This window comes from Heterocephalus glaber, unplaced genomic scaffold (assembly GCF_053883595.1).
Source record: "Heterocephalus glaber isolate CG9 unplaced genomic scaffold, H.glaber_assembly_v1.0 deba00001761, whole genome shotgun sequence".
NCBI lineage: Eukaryota > Metazoa > Chordata > Mammalia > Rodentia > Bathyergidae > Heterocephalus > Heterocephalus glaber.
Genome location: NW_028258458.1, coordinates 3,482,902 through 3,498,377, shown reverse-complemented (window position 1 = coordinate 3,498,377; position 15,476 = coordinate 3,482,902). Strand labels below are relative to the sequence as shown.

At 64.2% G+C, this 15,476-nt stretch overlaps 1 protein-coding gene across 12 annotated transcripts in view; it reads left to right on the top strand.

The window, feature by feature from the left end:
- Eps15l1 (epidermal growth factor receptor pathway substrate 15 like 1) overlaps window positions 1-14,088 on the top strand; it is a 47,959-nt gene extending 33,871 nt beyond the window's left edge. For 6 of the 12 annotated variants that reach the window (XM_087201862.1, XM_021251062.2, XM_021251070.2 and 3 more), the window contains 4 exons: window positions 1,765-1,897; window positions 3,306-3,353; window positions 10,893-11,098; window positions 13,845-14,088. In XM_087201862.1, the coding sequence (XP_087057988.1) occupies window positions 1,765-1,897; window positions 3,306-3,353; window positions 10,893-11,098; window positions 13,845-13,991 (534 nt within the window). In that variant the 3' untranslated portion in view covers window positions 13,992-14,088. Of the gene's footprint in view, window positions 1-1,764; window positions 1,898-3,305; window positions 3,354-10,892; window positions 11,108-13,844 lie in introns of those variants that run through there. The other 6 variants (XM_087201863.1, XM_021251059.2, XM_087201865.1 and 3 more) reach the window with 4 other exon arrangements.
- The last annotated feature ends 1,388 nt before the right edge of the window (window positions 14,089-15,476 follow it).

Sequence of the window (15,476 nt, the reverse complement as noted above, 5' to 3'; positions counted from 1 at the left end):
CGCCCAGGGCGCCCCCCCCCCCCCCCCGCGCGAGGTTGCTAGATAACCCTGACCTCGACCGCACTGCTTGCTTTAAAAACACATCCCCAAAACATGTTTTCGGAGCGCATCGAGAACAAAAATAAGACTCTGAACTTACATGTTTCACTCTCTTCTCCCCACCCACACCCAAAAAAGCCCTTAATACTATTTAGTGACTGCTCTGCTGTTTTCGCTCTCCCTCCCCAGCAGGGACCACACCCACCCTCTCCCCAGGGCTGCCTGGCTGCAGAGTAGTCCTGTGTCCTTCTCCCAGACACCTCACTCGGGCCAGGGAGCCTCCCTAAAAATAGCTCTCCTCCGAGCGCCCTGAGGGAAGGGGTCCGTCCTGAAGGGGGCTTCTCTTCTGGGAAGCCCATGTGGAGCCGCCCAGTTTGGGAGGAGCCGCTGGGCTGCAGCTGGGAGCTGTGGGAGGGCTGCCACGGGGTGCCAGCCAGCCTGGGTCGGGCAGCGCTGTTACCAGGTGTCACCAGGCGTGGCCTTTGTGGCTCCTGTTGCCCGGGCCCTGCCTCGTGACCCTGAGGGTAGAGGGGCTGGGGCTGGGCTGCCGATGGGTGCTGGCTCTCAGCCCTCCCCGGAGCCCTGCCCTCCCCACTCCCCCTGCACGGGCACCTGGCTGGCCACAGCTGGTCCCCTTGGCAGGGTGTGCACAGGGTGTCCGCAGCCTCCCGTGGGGGTCGGAGAGAACTCAGTCGCGCCACATACCCGGCCTTTCCCGAAGCCCTGCGGCCTCCTAGACGCTGCTCTGCTCCCATGTAATTTATAAGTTGGGCACAGGAAGCGATGGCCCACGAGGACCAGGAGCAGAAGAACTGTAACAATGGAGTGCAGCGAGCTACTTAACCCCCAGGGGCCGTTTATCTCTGGAATTTTCCATGCAGTGTTTTGGACCTTGGTGTCCACCGCTGTGGAAAGTGAAAGCACAGCAAGGGCTTGACTGCCGAGTCCCGCAGTGCTCTTGGCCCATCGCCTGCTTCTCTGTCACAGCCTGCAGAGAGGGCTGCCACCTCTCACTGTTGAAAGATGGAGCGATCTCAGCCGCTCAGGAGGCTGAGGCAGGGGCCATGAGTTCAAGGCCAGCCCGGGGAAGTTAGCAACCGCATCTCAAAATAAGGGCTGAGGCTGCGGCGCAGGGGCCAGTGCCTGCCCAGCCTGTGCAAGGCCCTGGGTTCCATCCCTGGCGGTGCAGAAAATGAAGATGGGTGGAGACTGAGGCACTGCTTGGGCAGCAGGTGGCAGAGCTCTATCCCAGCCATGTGGGCGCTAGCCCGGCTCCAGGCAGGCTGAGGCCACCTGGCAGTGGATGAGAGCCACTTTGCCAGCCGGGTGGTCCAGCTGCAGACCCTGCCAACCGAGGGACGGCCCTCTGCTGCCTGCGGTGTTGTCTCTCTGCCTGGAGAAGGGTAGAGATCCAGGCTAGCCTGTCTGTGCCTCAGTTTCCCTGTGTGTAAAGCAGGACGGAGGGAAGCAGCACAGAGCGGGCATCTCCTGCCTGGGCACCTAGGGAGCTGAGGGGTGAGGCCCAGGTGGAGGGGGTTGTGGAGGGACCACAACCCAGGCCCCATGCGAGCCCAGGGACACGGAGAGGGCCTGGTGCTGTCGGCCCAGCCCCAGCTGTCCTCACGCTGCAGGCTGGCACTGGGGCAGAGCGAGGTGGGGCAGAGCCGGGCCTGGTGGTGGCCTGCACTGCAGTGACCTTTCCCTCCCTCGTGTCCTCTCTTGCAGCCCCTGCCTTCTGGCCCCTTCGCCTCCTCCCTGGCAGGGGCAGGACCCTCGGAGGACCCCTTTAAGAGTAAACCAGACACTCCCACTCTGCCGCCGAAGAAACCCGCGCCTCCGCGGCCCAAGCCGCCCAGCGGTCAGTACGTGCCCCTCGTGCGGCCGCCCCTCCAACCCATCCTGGGCAGCCCGGAAGGCTGCGTGTGGTCAGTCCTGCATCCTGCCCGGGCGTTTCAGTGCCCTGGCTGTGCGGCCTCCTTCTTTTCTGTTGTACCTGGCTCCTGCAGGCTCGCTCTGAGTGCCACCTGCCCCTAGCAGGCTGAGAGCCCAGAGGAGTAGTGGGGTGCATGGGGTGGCAGGCTGGCCTGTGCCCTCGAGTGCCCCCAGGGTGGATTCCAGAGAGGTGACCCACATGTGGGATCCTCCGGGCCCCCAGCTCCGCCCCTGGGGTGCTGCCATGCTGGCTTGGGCAGCCGGCGTGGACTGCAGGCCCTGACCATGGTATCCCCTCTGCACCTGTCACACCAGTGCCCTGGCCTGGCCTTCCGGGCCACTCCCCAGGCACCACGTCACCTGCGAGGTCCTGTACCATGCCCCCAGGCCGGCCCAGGACAGAGCCCTCCTGTCAGCTGCAGTGAGCCACTGCTGCGTCCAGTCCCAGCTTGTCCTGCGTGAGCCCCTGAGTTGCCTTCGGTGGCCACTTGGTCACAGCCCTGAGTGGCCCAGCGATGTCCCTGTGCCCAGCCTGCAGGCCCTGTGGCTTTGGGCTATGTGGCCAGACTGCCTGTCCCTGTCACCTGGCAGGCTAGGCTGCTCCCCGGGCACAGGACCCACTGCAGGGTGGGTGGTGGGAGGGCTGGCGAGCCCGGTGAGCACTGCAGAGTGGGCGCGGGAGGGACGCCTTCCCTCGGGGAGCGGGGCTCTGCGGAAGGAATATCGTCAGGTGCTCATGTGCCTCACACGCACATCCACTCGTGCGGCCAGTGTGTGCACACACGTGCACATTCTCACAGCTCTCGCGTGTGCGTGACCTCAGACGGCATGCCCAAGTGCTCACTGGCAGGGACCTCATGTCACGAGTGCACACGCTGCATTGTGCAGTGGCACACGCCTGGCCACGTGCAGGGCCACTGGGCTCACACATGTGTAACACGTGGTCATGTGTGCACACACATGCAGAACAGTACTGTTTCTTGGGCATTGAGGAGGAACTGCCCCTCGATAGCCAGCAGGCACAGGCCACCCTGCTGGGGTTCATGGAAAATGCCACCTCCCTGCCTCCTTCCCGGGCCGGGCGCTGGGGCTGCTGCTGACCTCCCCTCCCCATGTCCCCCTCCTGCGTCTCCAGACAGCCGGCGCCTGTGCTGAGGCCTTGTGCTGCAGGGCCACCTCTGTGCCCCTCTCCCTCCCCACCGGGGACGTGAGGTGGCCGGGCCTTTCTCGGAGGAGGACGGGAGCCAGCCTTGGTGTGGCCCCGCGGGTAACGGAGAGCTGCAGGCACGTTTTGTCCTGACGGGCGGACTCAGTGTCCTCTGCTTCTCTCACAGAGGCGGTGGCTGGGCGCGACAGCCCCGTGCTGTACACACTGCTGGGCGGTAGGTACAGTCCTGGCCGAGCTCCCTGCTCCTTACCCCCGGCTGTACAGGTGGGAGGCGTGTGACTTCAGGGCTCCGTGCTGGTCCCTGCGCCCACCCCGCTTCCTGTCCCCGCAGGCTGTGAGCTGCTCACACCAGGCGCAGGTGTAGCTGGGCTCCCCGGGCCCCGGAGCACCCCGAGCACTTACCAGGGAGCTCAGGGCCCCGCTCCTGTGCCTCAGTTGCTACTATAAAGCACCCATGGCACGTCTCATGTGTTTGGGGGCTTTTTGCTTTTTAAACTTTATTTATTTACTTACTTACTTATCTTTTGAGACAGGGTCTCGCTCCGTTGCCCAGGCTGGCCTTGAACTCATGATCCCCCCGGGTTCTAGGATCAGAGGGACGTGTTTGAGGGATTATGCTTCTGTGCCCCTCACTGACCTGGCCCTTTCCCACTCTGGCAGACCACGAGCCGGAGCGTGGTGATGGCCACCTCGCCTGGTCACACTTGGCCCTGCAGTTGCCGTGGGGCACCAGGCTAAGCAGGAAGCGTTGGTGGGTACAGGGCCGAGCAGGAGGCTGTGGGAGGCCGTGGTGAGAAATGGTAGCTGGCAGGGAGCGGCTGACCCGGGAAAGCACGGTGCGAGGACAGGCTGTCACCCCATCCCGGCTGGCCTGTCCGCCCAGGGCCTGCATCTCTGGAGCTTGCTGGGTCTCTGTAGGGCCCAGCCCCACGGGGGCACAGGGGATGCTTGCACTAGCCACTTTTTGGATGTTGGAGTTGGGGCCTCTGTGTAGATTCTTGTCCCGCTGCTGCCCCCTTCAGGCCTCAGTTTCCCACTCCGGTGGTGAGGCCAGCTCAGGTGGCAGGTGGGAGTAGGCAGAGCGCTTTGTGTGTGTGTGCAGGCCGCTGCACTGCGGGGAACCTTTCGCCGGGGAGCCCCGGAGGGTCAGCAGCACTGCACGCTCCCCGTGCGATTGCCGTGCAACACATCTCTAAAAGGGGCACAGGATGTCACTCGCTTTGGGGTCCCCACGGCTGTCGCTGGTACAGGGCCCATGCGAGTTTGGTCTGAGTCACTGCGGCCACTCTGCACGTGCTGCGGGACGCCGAGTTACGTAAGGACAGACCACACCTGCTATCATCCCGGGGGGGGGCGGGCAAGTGCTGTCCCGCAGGCGTGGGGACCTCCAGCCCCGACAGCACACCCCACCCACACCCACACCAGGAGCCCAGAGGACCCGGCGTCCCGTGTGTGCGAGTGCTGAGCCGCTGGCCCGGAGGGCTTTTCTAGAAAGGTCCACCGGTGCCGAGGGCACAGCAGGTGTCTGTGGGGCCCCAGAGCCGGCTCCTTCCAGGCAGATGCAAAGCAGCCGGCAGCCCCGAAACCTGGCAGTTGGGTTGGGCGGGCTGTGCGCACCTCCCCCAGGTAAACAATGGTGTATCTTCTGCAACGGACTGGAGCTCGAGATCACTCAGCTCACCGAGAGTTTCTAGGTAAAAGTTGTTGATTTGCAAAGAGAGAAACAGATTTTTTTAAGTGCAGGAAATGGCTGTGTGGGTGTCAGTGATTGGGCTCAGAGCCCTGCGATAGTGGGATCCTGCGACGGCTCCACCCTGCCACTTCCTGCCAGCAGCCGGCCTGCGGTTCCTGCAGCCCGGTGGGTGACACCGGCTCACCAGCCTGTAACCTTTAACCTCTCACAGCCGAGCCCCTTTTCCACGGTGCTCCCCGCAGTGCAGCTGTCACAGCTGTCACCGGCAGCCTCTCCCGTGCCTGCCCCGTGTGGCCCCTGCTCACTCAGAGCGGGAGAGCAGTCACCCTGCTGTGGGGACAGGCCCCCGTGCCCGCAGTGTCCCTGCTGCGGTCACCTCGACCGTGTCGGCCAGGGCAGGGCACGCAGGACAGGGTCATGGAGGAGGCCAGACCGCCCGAAGGACACGTCCCCTCCTCCCCTCAGGCCCAGGCCAAGGTCGACCCCAGGGCACTGGGACGCCCGCTGTTGTCTGCCCGTTAGGCCCCGAAACCTCCCGTTCGTTGCATAAGATCCACTTTTAAAATGGCATCTCCATTTGAGCCATGCGGTTAGCACCTCAGCCCTGAACTTAACTACTTTAATTCCGTTCCCACGATGATCTGAGAGAGATAGTGCGGCTGGTGCATGGCAGACTCTAGAGCCGACCTGTGGCCCTGTCCCCGGCCTGGAGGCTCTAGATGCAGGGCCAGTGAGGGGCTGACCGTCCCAGCTGGTGCCACCTCCCCCAGCACTGTCACGGCAACCTGAGGGTCTGCCTGGACCCTGGCCTGGGGTCCCACTGCAGGGACGGTGGAGAGGCGGACACCAGGCCCCCTGCCCCAGGGCGGCTCGTTGGCTACGTGGCCCCGGTGTGTTGTGCACCAGGGAGGAGTTTGAAAAGAGCCACATTTGCTTACCTGGCACACACCTACCCACCCGCACTGCAAGAGCTGCTCGAGGGGTGCAGACGCCAGGTGCAGGGCCCAGGGCAGAGGGTCCCTGTCACCCCGGCTGCCAGGAGCTTCGGGTGCCCGGCGACCCGGGCATCCGGTCAGTGTCCGGCTTCCTGTCCGTCCTGTCCTGCCATGTGTGTGGCTCCTGCTCCTCCTCCTCGCGCAGGGAGCACAGTGCGGGTGCAGGACTGGGGGCTCGGCCTGGCTCCCCACGGGCCTCCCCAAGCGCCTGGGGTCCCCGGGCTGCCCCGGCCATCCTGTCCCACGTGGGTGCCGGGCCTCCCTGCCTGTGCACAGGTGGCACCTGGCAGTGCCGGCTCTGTGGGCAAGAGCAGAGTTGGGCTCCAGACGGGGCTCCCCGCCAGGCTGCCTCGTGTGCAGATAGCATCTCCCGGCCCCTCCCCCGGCGGGTGGGCGTCAGAGGTGCCTTCGGCGCGTGCCCGGGACCCACCGCCTGGCCCGGGTCTGCTGCGAGGACAGGCAGCTTTGGTGCAGCTACAAGCCTGCCAGCAAGGCCCACCGCCCTCTCTGGCCCAGGGCCCGTGCAACCCCATTTTTGTAGGTTTCCTGTAAATGTCACGGGAGCCTTTTAGGGATAAGTTCTAGACAAAAATTTTTTAAATTTTGAAGCAGGGTCTCGGTCGCTTGCTAAGTTGCCCAGGCTGGGCTCTGAGTTGGAGCCTCCTGCCTCAGCCTCCCAGAGTGCTGGGATAACAGATGTGCACCACCACACCCGGCAAAACTGTCTGCCTCACTTCAAGTCAGATTTGCCCCTGTGGACCCGGAGTGTGGCCACCTCTCCCTCTCTCTCCCTGCCCACGGCTGTGCCTGTGACCCCCGCCCGCCTCAGCCTCCTGGGGGCCGGGGCAGAGCCTCTGGTGGAGGACCTCGCAAGTGTCTGCTCAGCACCACAGTTCAGACCCAAACCTCATCCTGTTCCCTTCAAAGCATTAAGCAGGTTTTCTTCAAATTCAGTAAATATTTTTAGTGGAAAATCTCAACGCCTCGATCGCGGGGACCTCAGATTTTTATCTCCGGGCTGTGCTGCCTGGCACGGCTTTGATCTGCAGGGTCGCATGCTCGTGCTCCCGCGTCTGCAGGGCCTGGGTGTCGCCCCGGCGGCCTGGGGGTGCTGCTCTCCCCGCTCCTCTCCGCCAGGCGCTCCCCGAGTGGGGAGGGGACAGAGCCCTGACAGGGCCTGGGGTCAAGCCCACACACCAGGCCGTCCAGCCGCCGCCATCCTGGGCCGTGACGTGTGGCGGGCAAGGCCACTGTCACCTAGGACGGGGACAGTGCTGAGGGCGTCCTGCGCCGGGCAGGTGGCAGCACTGTGGCTGGGCACGTGCTGTCCAACCTCAGCCTGGTGTCCTTCCCTTCGCCTCTCCTGTGGCCGGCACATGGAGTGGTGCAGGACACCGTGTCTTCGCTCCTTTCTTGTCCTGTCCTTCCATCTGCGAACGCCTCCCCTTGTAGAAGGACCTGTCACCTCCCTGCTTCCCGTTGTCTTTTATTTTGCTCTCTGTTCCTGCCGGGTCTCTCCTGTAAGAGCCCGTGCACACTGCGTGTCCTCTTCCTGGACGTCATGCCCGCAGCACAGCAGTCCCGCGGTGACCCTGCGCCCCATCCTCACTGGCGTGGCGCTCCCTCCCTGCTGTGCAAGCCCTGCCCCCTGTGCGCCCCCGGGAGCCCCAAGTCAGGTTGGCTGTGTCCCGCTGTGCTTCCCGCACGGCAGCCGTGACATTTTCACAAGTCAGGGCTGGGTAGCCCGGGTCCCACCGCCTCCTCCCGCTTGGTTCAGCCGCGGAGACTCGAGCCTCGTGCTCCACCCTCATGCCTACGACCTGCTCTCCTGGGATGGGGTAGCCAGGGACCCTCAGGAGGTTTCCTGAAAAGCCCTGCCTGCCACCCTCCCACGCCCGTGCGGCCTGTGGCCGGGAAGCTCGCGCAGGGTGGAGCCAGCCAGCGGCCAGTGCTTTGGCAGCCTGCACCGGGTGGGCCACTGGCTCTCATTGTTTTTGCCGAAGTCAGTGCCGTGTGTGGTTTCGGTACACCGCTTGGGTAACTGTTGAAACTGCTGTGGTTTGAACACAAGTTCTATTTTGCCTTTTCTTGAACCTTGCATCCCTCTCTCCATCGGTGAGAGACCAGGGTGGGGCTGCTGTCAGCAGGGGCGGCCAGGGCTCCATTCCCTTTCTTCGCCTGCTGTGCGGGGTCATTTGGTTCCCCTGCAGATATTAGGGATTAGGGTGCCAAACTACATGCGGAGGGTGACCTGCCCTGGGGGTTACCCTGGCGAGGTCTTTGCTTTTGTTTGGCTTGGTTTTTGAGACAGGGTCTTAGTATGTAGTGAGCAGAACCCTCCTGCCTCAGCCTTGCGAGTGCTGGGATCACAGGCGCACACCACTGTGTCGGCCGAGGTTTGGGAATGATTCCCTCCTCACTCCTGGTCCCCGGAGTTGCGAAAAGCACCATGGTCTTGCGACTCAGGGCCCCGGGCAGCTCTGAGTGACTGTGTCACGTGTGAGATAAGCCCTGCCTCAGAACAATCGGAAAAATGATTAGGAGTGAGCAGAAGTGGTTACGTAAAAGCAGGAACTAGATCCTGAGCGCTTGAGAAGTGGGCTGCTAAAATTAACTTGCCGCACAAACTGGGAAGTGTGGGCCCAGGGCAGTGGCCATGCGATGGCCCGGCCTGGCCCGGGTCCCCAGCTGACACTGTTGCAGCGCCCGGTGGCTGCCCCAGCAGTTGGGTCCGTGGTGCCGGAGCGCACGCTGAGGGAGAACCGTTTTCCCTCCGAAAACGAGAGGCAGCAGTTGCTGTGCCCTGGTTTCGTTTGAGCGCGGTCGTGATCTGTGAACAACGGTTTTTGCCGGGCAGAGCAGGCGCAGAGGTCCTGCCTCCGCCCACCCCCGGAGGCACCCTGAGCTCCGTGAGCCTCACGGGGACCCGGGCCCAAGCCCAGGCGGCAGCTCATCAGAGCCTGTCTCTAAACGGGTTGGGTCGCAGAGGGCTGGGGATGAGCGCGGGGTGGAGCCCCACGAAGAAGAGGAAACTGCCTCACTGTGGGGCGCAAGCCAGGCTGCGGGCCTCGCCCTCCATCCCTGGGTGCACACCTGCCCGTGGCCTGCGTGGGTCCTGGGAGGCCACTCCGTGGCCCTGTCACCCCGGACCAAAGCCCCAGCCAGGTGGCCTGAACATGTTGGCCGCCCCGCTGCCAGCAGACGTGCCCATTGGGCCTCGGGGCCCCCCCGCACGGGCCTGGGTCCTTAGCACCTTGCGAGCCCGTCCTGCGGCGGTTTCTCAGTAGAGCTCCGCTCTCTGCCTGCTGTCATAACCTGAGGAGCCCAGGGGAAGAGCCGGGCGGCACATGCAAGTCTGGGCCCAGATACGCCAGGAGACTGAGGCAGGAACATCTCAAGCACAAACCTGGCCTGGCAGGGGCACAGGCGGGTCAGCACCTCCTGACCAGGAGTACAGCAAGGCCCAGGCCCGGACTCAGGAGGCTGAGGGGGTGGGGGGTGGACGAGGACGGGGAGCGGGGGGAGCTGCCCACAGCCGAAGCCCCCTGGCACTGGGACAAGCAGGACGGGTGCAGGTGCCGCTGGGGAGGGGCTGTGGGGCAGGGGGTGCCATGCTGCCCCGTAGGCGAGGCCTGGCAACAGTGGCACCAGCTGCGCCTCGCCCTCTCCGTCCATCCCTGTGGACCTGAGGGCTGCAGGGCAGGCGCCCTCCCCACCGCTGCCCCGAGACCCGAGGGCCGGAGCGGGGCGGGGCCTCCTGCCGCCTGCCCTGGCGCCCTCGGCAGCCTGCAGGAGCGCTCCTGGACACGGCAGCTGGGTCCCAGGTGTCTGATGCACGTGTCCCGCAGGGCCGGCCGCCGAGTCCCATCGGAGTCGCTTCACAGCTGTTTGAGGTGCTGTGGCGAGGGGCCCAGGCCACGCCTGGCATCCCAGCAATGTGGCAGGGGTGTCGGTTCCGGAGGTGGCACTGGGGTGGTGCCAGTGAGCTGTGCTGGGAGCAGGCCTGGCCCTTGAACTCAGGGCCCTGGGCCAGGCATCTGTGGGCAGCGGGAGGGCACAGGGCCCTGGCCAGGGTGGCTCGTCTGGCTGCTGTGCCTCCGCCTGGAGTGCCCTGGGGAGATGCCCTCCCGCTGGCCCCGCGGCTACTTCCAGGCCCCTCCGTTCCGCTGCCGGGGACCACGGGACTGAGCGAGCCCCCCAGGCTCTGCTGTGCCGCCATTGGGGCTCACGGTGCCTCTCCTGCCGGGCGGGCTCCTTCCCACCGGGTGTCCGGGTACTGAGTGAGTCATTCCAAATCTGCACAGGAACTCTCTGTCTAAATAGACTTTTGTTTTAGTGATCGCACTCATTCTGCGGGATAGCGGGGATTTCAGTTACGTCTGTGGGAATCAGGACACTTGGCACTCCCGGCACCTTGGACATTGGCTTCTGCTTCCTCGGTGTCGGGGACACTCAGAACCTTCCGTGAACCGTTCCGAAACTCCTTGCTGCCAACAGTTACCGACTTGCTGTAAACGTTAGACGTGAGCTCTGTGTCATCCCAGCTACAGGGGTGGCTGAGGCGGGAGATCACACATTCAAGGCTGGCCTGGGCTACCTAGGGAAACCTTGTCTCAAAATAAAAACAGCTGGGGCTGCAGCTCATTGGGGAGCGTGCTCGAGGCCCTGGGTCCCATCCCAGCACTGCAAATAAAACAAAACGAAAGAGAGAGCGCGGGAGAAGGTACCAGGACCAGCCCTCCTACCAGCTGCATGCCTGTCCCCGTCGGCCATCTGCATGTGGACTGCGTCACAGCGCTGGCTGTGCCGTTCTGTGTGCTGTGTGTGCCGTGAAGCCCCTGCCCGGGTGTGCGGCCCAGCGCTGCGTGCTGGCCTGGCCCGGGGAGGCCCGGGGCTGCACCCCAGCTCTGCAAAAGAGCAGCCAGGGACCGTGCAGCGCCGGCTCCAGGGCGCCTCCTCTGCGTCCCCCGCCCCGCTGTCCCGTCCGTGGTGAGTAACATGTTGTTTTTTTTTCTCCTTTTTTGTTTTTTGTTTTTGTTTTTGTTCTTTCTCCTGAACCTTCCAGGTAAAAGCACACCTGTGAGTCAGCTTGGTTCTGCAGACTGCCCCGAGTCCCCCGACCCGTTCCAGCCACTCGGGGCTGACAGCGGCGACCCGTTCCAAAATAAAAAGGGGTTTGGGGACCCGTTTAGTGGAAAAGACCCCTTTGTCCCCTCCTCTTCAGCTAAGCCTTCTCAGGCCTCTTCCTCGGGCTTTGCCGACTTCGCCTCTGTAAGTTGAGCCCCGCCGTGGTGCCATCCCCTCCCGCCCCCGCTTGCAGCTTCTTGGGGTGACTTTTGGGGTGACTGCAGCTCTCCCGCTCTCTGTCGCTGAGCCCTGACCCTGTGCTGGCACTGGCATAGGGAACAGGACCCTGGGAAGAGCAAGGCTGCAGCCCGTGCTCTGGAGAGGGCACGGCAGGGGCTCCGCCTGTGTCCCGGGAAGCTGCTGTTCGCGTCACACACTTCCCGAGCCCAGTGACAGGCTGTGACCTGGCGTTAGGCATCCGCTGTCCCTCTGTGCGCCCGTCCTGGCCACACCTGCCCCAGGTACGCTGTGTGCAGGGCGAGCTGCAGGCCCAGGCTGAGGGGCAGAGGAAGAGCAGCCCTGAGTCATCAACTTCAGTGAGAAACATCCGATCTAGAACCCCACTGGGGCCTTTGCCTTAGGCCACGGCCAGAGAAGAGCTCGGAGCCCATCCGCACAGTCCGTTACCCTTCCAGCTAGCCCGTGTTTTCTGGTGGGGTTTGTATTTTGCGTTTCTGAGACAGGGTCTGCCTGTATAGTCCAGAGGGGCCTTGAACTCACTATGTGGCCCAGGCTGGCCTAGAACTCGCAGCCATCCTCCCGCCTCAGCCTCCCGAGTGCTGGGGTGGCTGATGTGTGCCCCACGCCCAGTGGACGGCCCTTTGTAATCGAGCTCAGAGGCCTGGGCCGCAGCTCGGGGCGGCGTGCTTGCCTGGCAGGCAGGAGCTGTGGCCTCCGTCCCAGCAGCACCAGTGGAGAGTGAAGCTGGCTGCCCAGGCCCAGCCCCTTTCAGAGGCCCCCGCAGTGCGTGCCCAGCCGCTCCGGGGACTGCACACCCTTGGCAGCCCCGCGAAGGCAACGCTCCCAGGAGCAGGGATGGCGCGCGCCTGCCTTGAGAGCACAAGGTCCTGAGTTTGATCCCGGTAACAAAAACACGAGCAGCAGAAACAAGGCCCGGGCCGTGGAGAGGGTTTGGACCAGCACTCGGTTCTTTTCTGGAGGAGGAAAACGCCGGCGGTGCCCGGCTCTGAGCGAGGTGGGGCTCGGTGTGGGGCTGAGAACCCCGACCGAGGTGGAAACCCGCGTTCCTGCCGAGACACGGCTCTGCGGGTTCTGCGCCTGTGGCCCCGCCGCAGGGCCTCGCGCTCCGCAGCACCACTGTGTGTGGAGTCGCGTGGCTCGAGTTTCTGGCATAGGAGTGGGGGTAGGCCCTGCGTCTCAGTGGGAGCCAGCCCCACGGGTGCTTCTGCCCTCCCTGTGCCCAAGCCGCCCCACTGCATGCCAGGACCCTCAGTGCTCACCTGCCCCTCCGGGATGGGCGTCTTCCATCTCCTGGCGTGGCTGGAGCCCTGTGCTAACTTGGGAAACCCAGGCTGGCTGCGGGTTTCAGAGTTGCCGGCCCTGGTGGCAGCGAGGCTCTGGCTCCTGCGAGGAGCCTGCTGCTGGCCCTCTGGCCCTGTGCGGAAGCAGCTTGGTTGCCCTGCGCTATGCCCCTCACGCCCTCCCATTGTGGGCCTGCAGTTTCCACCTGTGGGTTATTTGTGCTTGTAGCTTCCTAGCACTCAGGAGGCTGAGGCGGGAGGATTGAAAGTTCCAGGCCAGCCTGGGTGGCTTAGGTCCTCTCTCAAAATAAAAAATTAAAAGGGCTGGGGATGCAGCTCAGTGCAGAGGTGCAGGATTCCATCCCAGTACCACAGAAACAGCCAAAAGCCGAGCCCTTCTGCTTCAGCAGCGTGTGCATGAGGAAGTTGCATGCACAGGGGAGCAGAGGCCCTGCTGGGGTATTGCCCCCAGGAAGTGTGCAGTGCAGACCCAGGGTGGCCAGCCTGTGCTCTGCGTACTGGGCACGGTGCGTGAGCAGGAGGCAGGGCATACGCGCTCGGTGTAGCGTGTGCTGAGATGCGCAGGGGTCCCGGGCTCCGCCACCACCCCGCGTGCTGCGTGTCTCGTGCCAGCTGTGGAGTGCAGCTCTCCAGGCAGCTGCTGCGGCCTTCTGCTCAGGGTCTGGAGTGGGAACCCAGGCTGCTGTGCGTCCAGCAGCAGCTGCTCCAGGGACACTGCGGACCCCACTGTCCAGGACTCAGTGGGGCAGTAGAGGCTCTAGAGGCTCGGGTGGCTCCCAGCCCTCAGCCTGGCGTCATGTGCGCGTGGTCCCGATTGTCCTGCACAATGGCCACTCCTGAGCGGGGCTCTGAGAGCCTGTTCTTGGGCCGGGCTTGAAGCAGCCAGTCGCTCCTCTGGCCTGGCCTGGGCTGGGCTGGCGAGGGCTCGGTCACCTCTGCCACGCCGTGTCCTGTTGGCAGAGCTCTGTAAAACGACTGCCACCAGCATTCCTTGTTTTGCTCCCAACACGGTGTTGGAAAATTCCCCGAAGTGGGGGTTTGGAAGCAGGTGGGGGGCTCGCAGGGAGTCCAGCCTGGGGACCCTACGTGTGTCGGGCTGGGGCCCTCTCTGCACCTGAGCCTCCCACACGCGTGCCCTCCTGGCCTGCTCGGAGTGTCCCAGCTGCAGGGCCCTGGCCTGGTCCCCGCTGGGACGTGGCTGAGAGCCCCGAGCCCTGGGGCAGGCGGCCTCTTCCTGGTCCGACGGCGCGGGACGGCTTCGGGGCTGAGCCGCGGGCCTGTGCGGTCCCCTCCCTGGGATCAGTGGGTTTGTGACCCGGGCAGGGGTGCAGCTGGGCCAGGGGCAGCCGCAGGCCCGGCCCGGAGCCCTGACGGCCCTTCCCTTGCAGTTTGGCAATGAGGAGCAGCAGCTGGCCTGGGCCAAGCGCGAGAGCGAGAAGGCAGAGCAGGAGCGGCTGGCACGACTGCGGCGGCAGGAGCAGGAGGACCTGGAGCTGGCCATCGCGCTGAGCAAGGCCGACATGCCGGCCGTCTAGGGCTGCCAGGGCGCCCGCATCCGAGCGCCCCGCCGTGTGGGCTTTCGGTGTATAAAGTGAAGTTTGAAGGAGTAATATAAAATATTTTAATACAAAACACGGAACCCTGACTCACGTCGGCAGCTGGAGGTTGGGGGCCGGGACGTGGTCGATTGTCAGATCTCCCCTGGGCCCACGCAGCAACGCAGGGAAAGAAAACCGAACTCTCAGTGAGCTTCGGTGGTGCACGCCTGTGGTCCCAGCACTCGGGAGGCTGAGGCAGGAGGGTCACTGAGGTCAGGGCCAGCCTGAGCTCCATAGTGAGGCCCTGTCTCAGAAAGAAACCAAGTCTTCGGGAGACTCCAGGCCACAGAGGAAGCCATGGGGGTAAATTTCCAGGTTTCCATTCCAAAGGCACCCCCCATACCCGCGGTGTTTACAAGGCGCAGAGCAGCAGCAAAGACCAGACCCCCGACCAGGCCGCCCCGGATCCCACCTCCGGCCCAGTCGGCAATCTGTGCCCGCCCAGGGAAGCTTGGGTCTGCGGCCTGCCCGCCGCCTTAAACTGCCAGTGGCCGCACAGCCGCCCAGAGAAACCCCAGGCCCAGCGCCCCTCCGGTGGCAGAGATCAAGCCCTCTCTCCCAGCAGGCCCGGCTTGTCCCTACCTGGTCCCCAAGGCCCTGTCCCGGCCGGGAAACTGCTCAGCAACAGCGGGGTATGTGTATTTGCTTCTGTAGTTAATCACTTATTTTCAGGATCATTTTAGATCCTTGTGGTGGTCCACGCCCAGCCCTTGGGAGGCTGAGACAGGAGAATTTCAAGTTGGAGGCCAGCCTGGACTGTCCCAGAACCTGAACCGGACCTGACAGAAGTCCCAGCGATCTCACAGGGTTCCTGTGCCCCTGTCCAGTTTCGGGGTCTTTACCTCCTCTTCTTCGATCACCAGTTAGCCGCCCTGGCCTGCGGCTGTGAACTGCCCCCCCGCCACCTCCCCGGGTCCTCGGGCCAGATCCCGGCCCTGTCAATGACCGAGTGCTCTGAGGGGAGGCCCAGGCGTCCCACTGCCCCCACCATCCCCATTCTCCTGCCTGGAGGCTTGATGGGGGCAGGGACACAGCCTACTGCTCCCCTCCTCACATCCAGGGGGATGCCCGCTGCGCACCCAGGGGTGCACTCCAGGGCTCGGGAGACTGAGGCAGGAGGATCCCACCCCAGCCTGGGTTACCTATTGAGACCCCATCACCAAACCAAGCCACCCCACCCAGGAATGAGTATTTCCACGCAGCTCACAGTGCCTGCGGCTCCCAGGCGCCTCGGGGGCTCCACCTCCCAGTGGTCACTGAGTTCCGTGTCACTTGCAGGGGGGGTCTTGGAAGCCACCCCTCCTGTGTGCCGAACAGCAGTGCCAACTTCCTCTTCCGATGCAGGCTGAGGCTAGAACCCAGGGCCTTCGCACTGAGCTCCACCCCCGGCCCTTCTGATATTTTATCTCCAGACTGGATCTC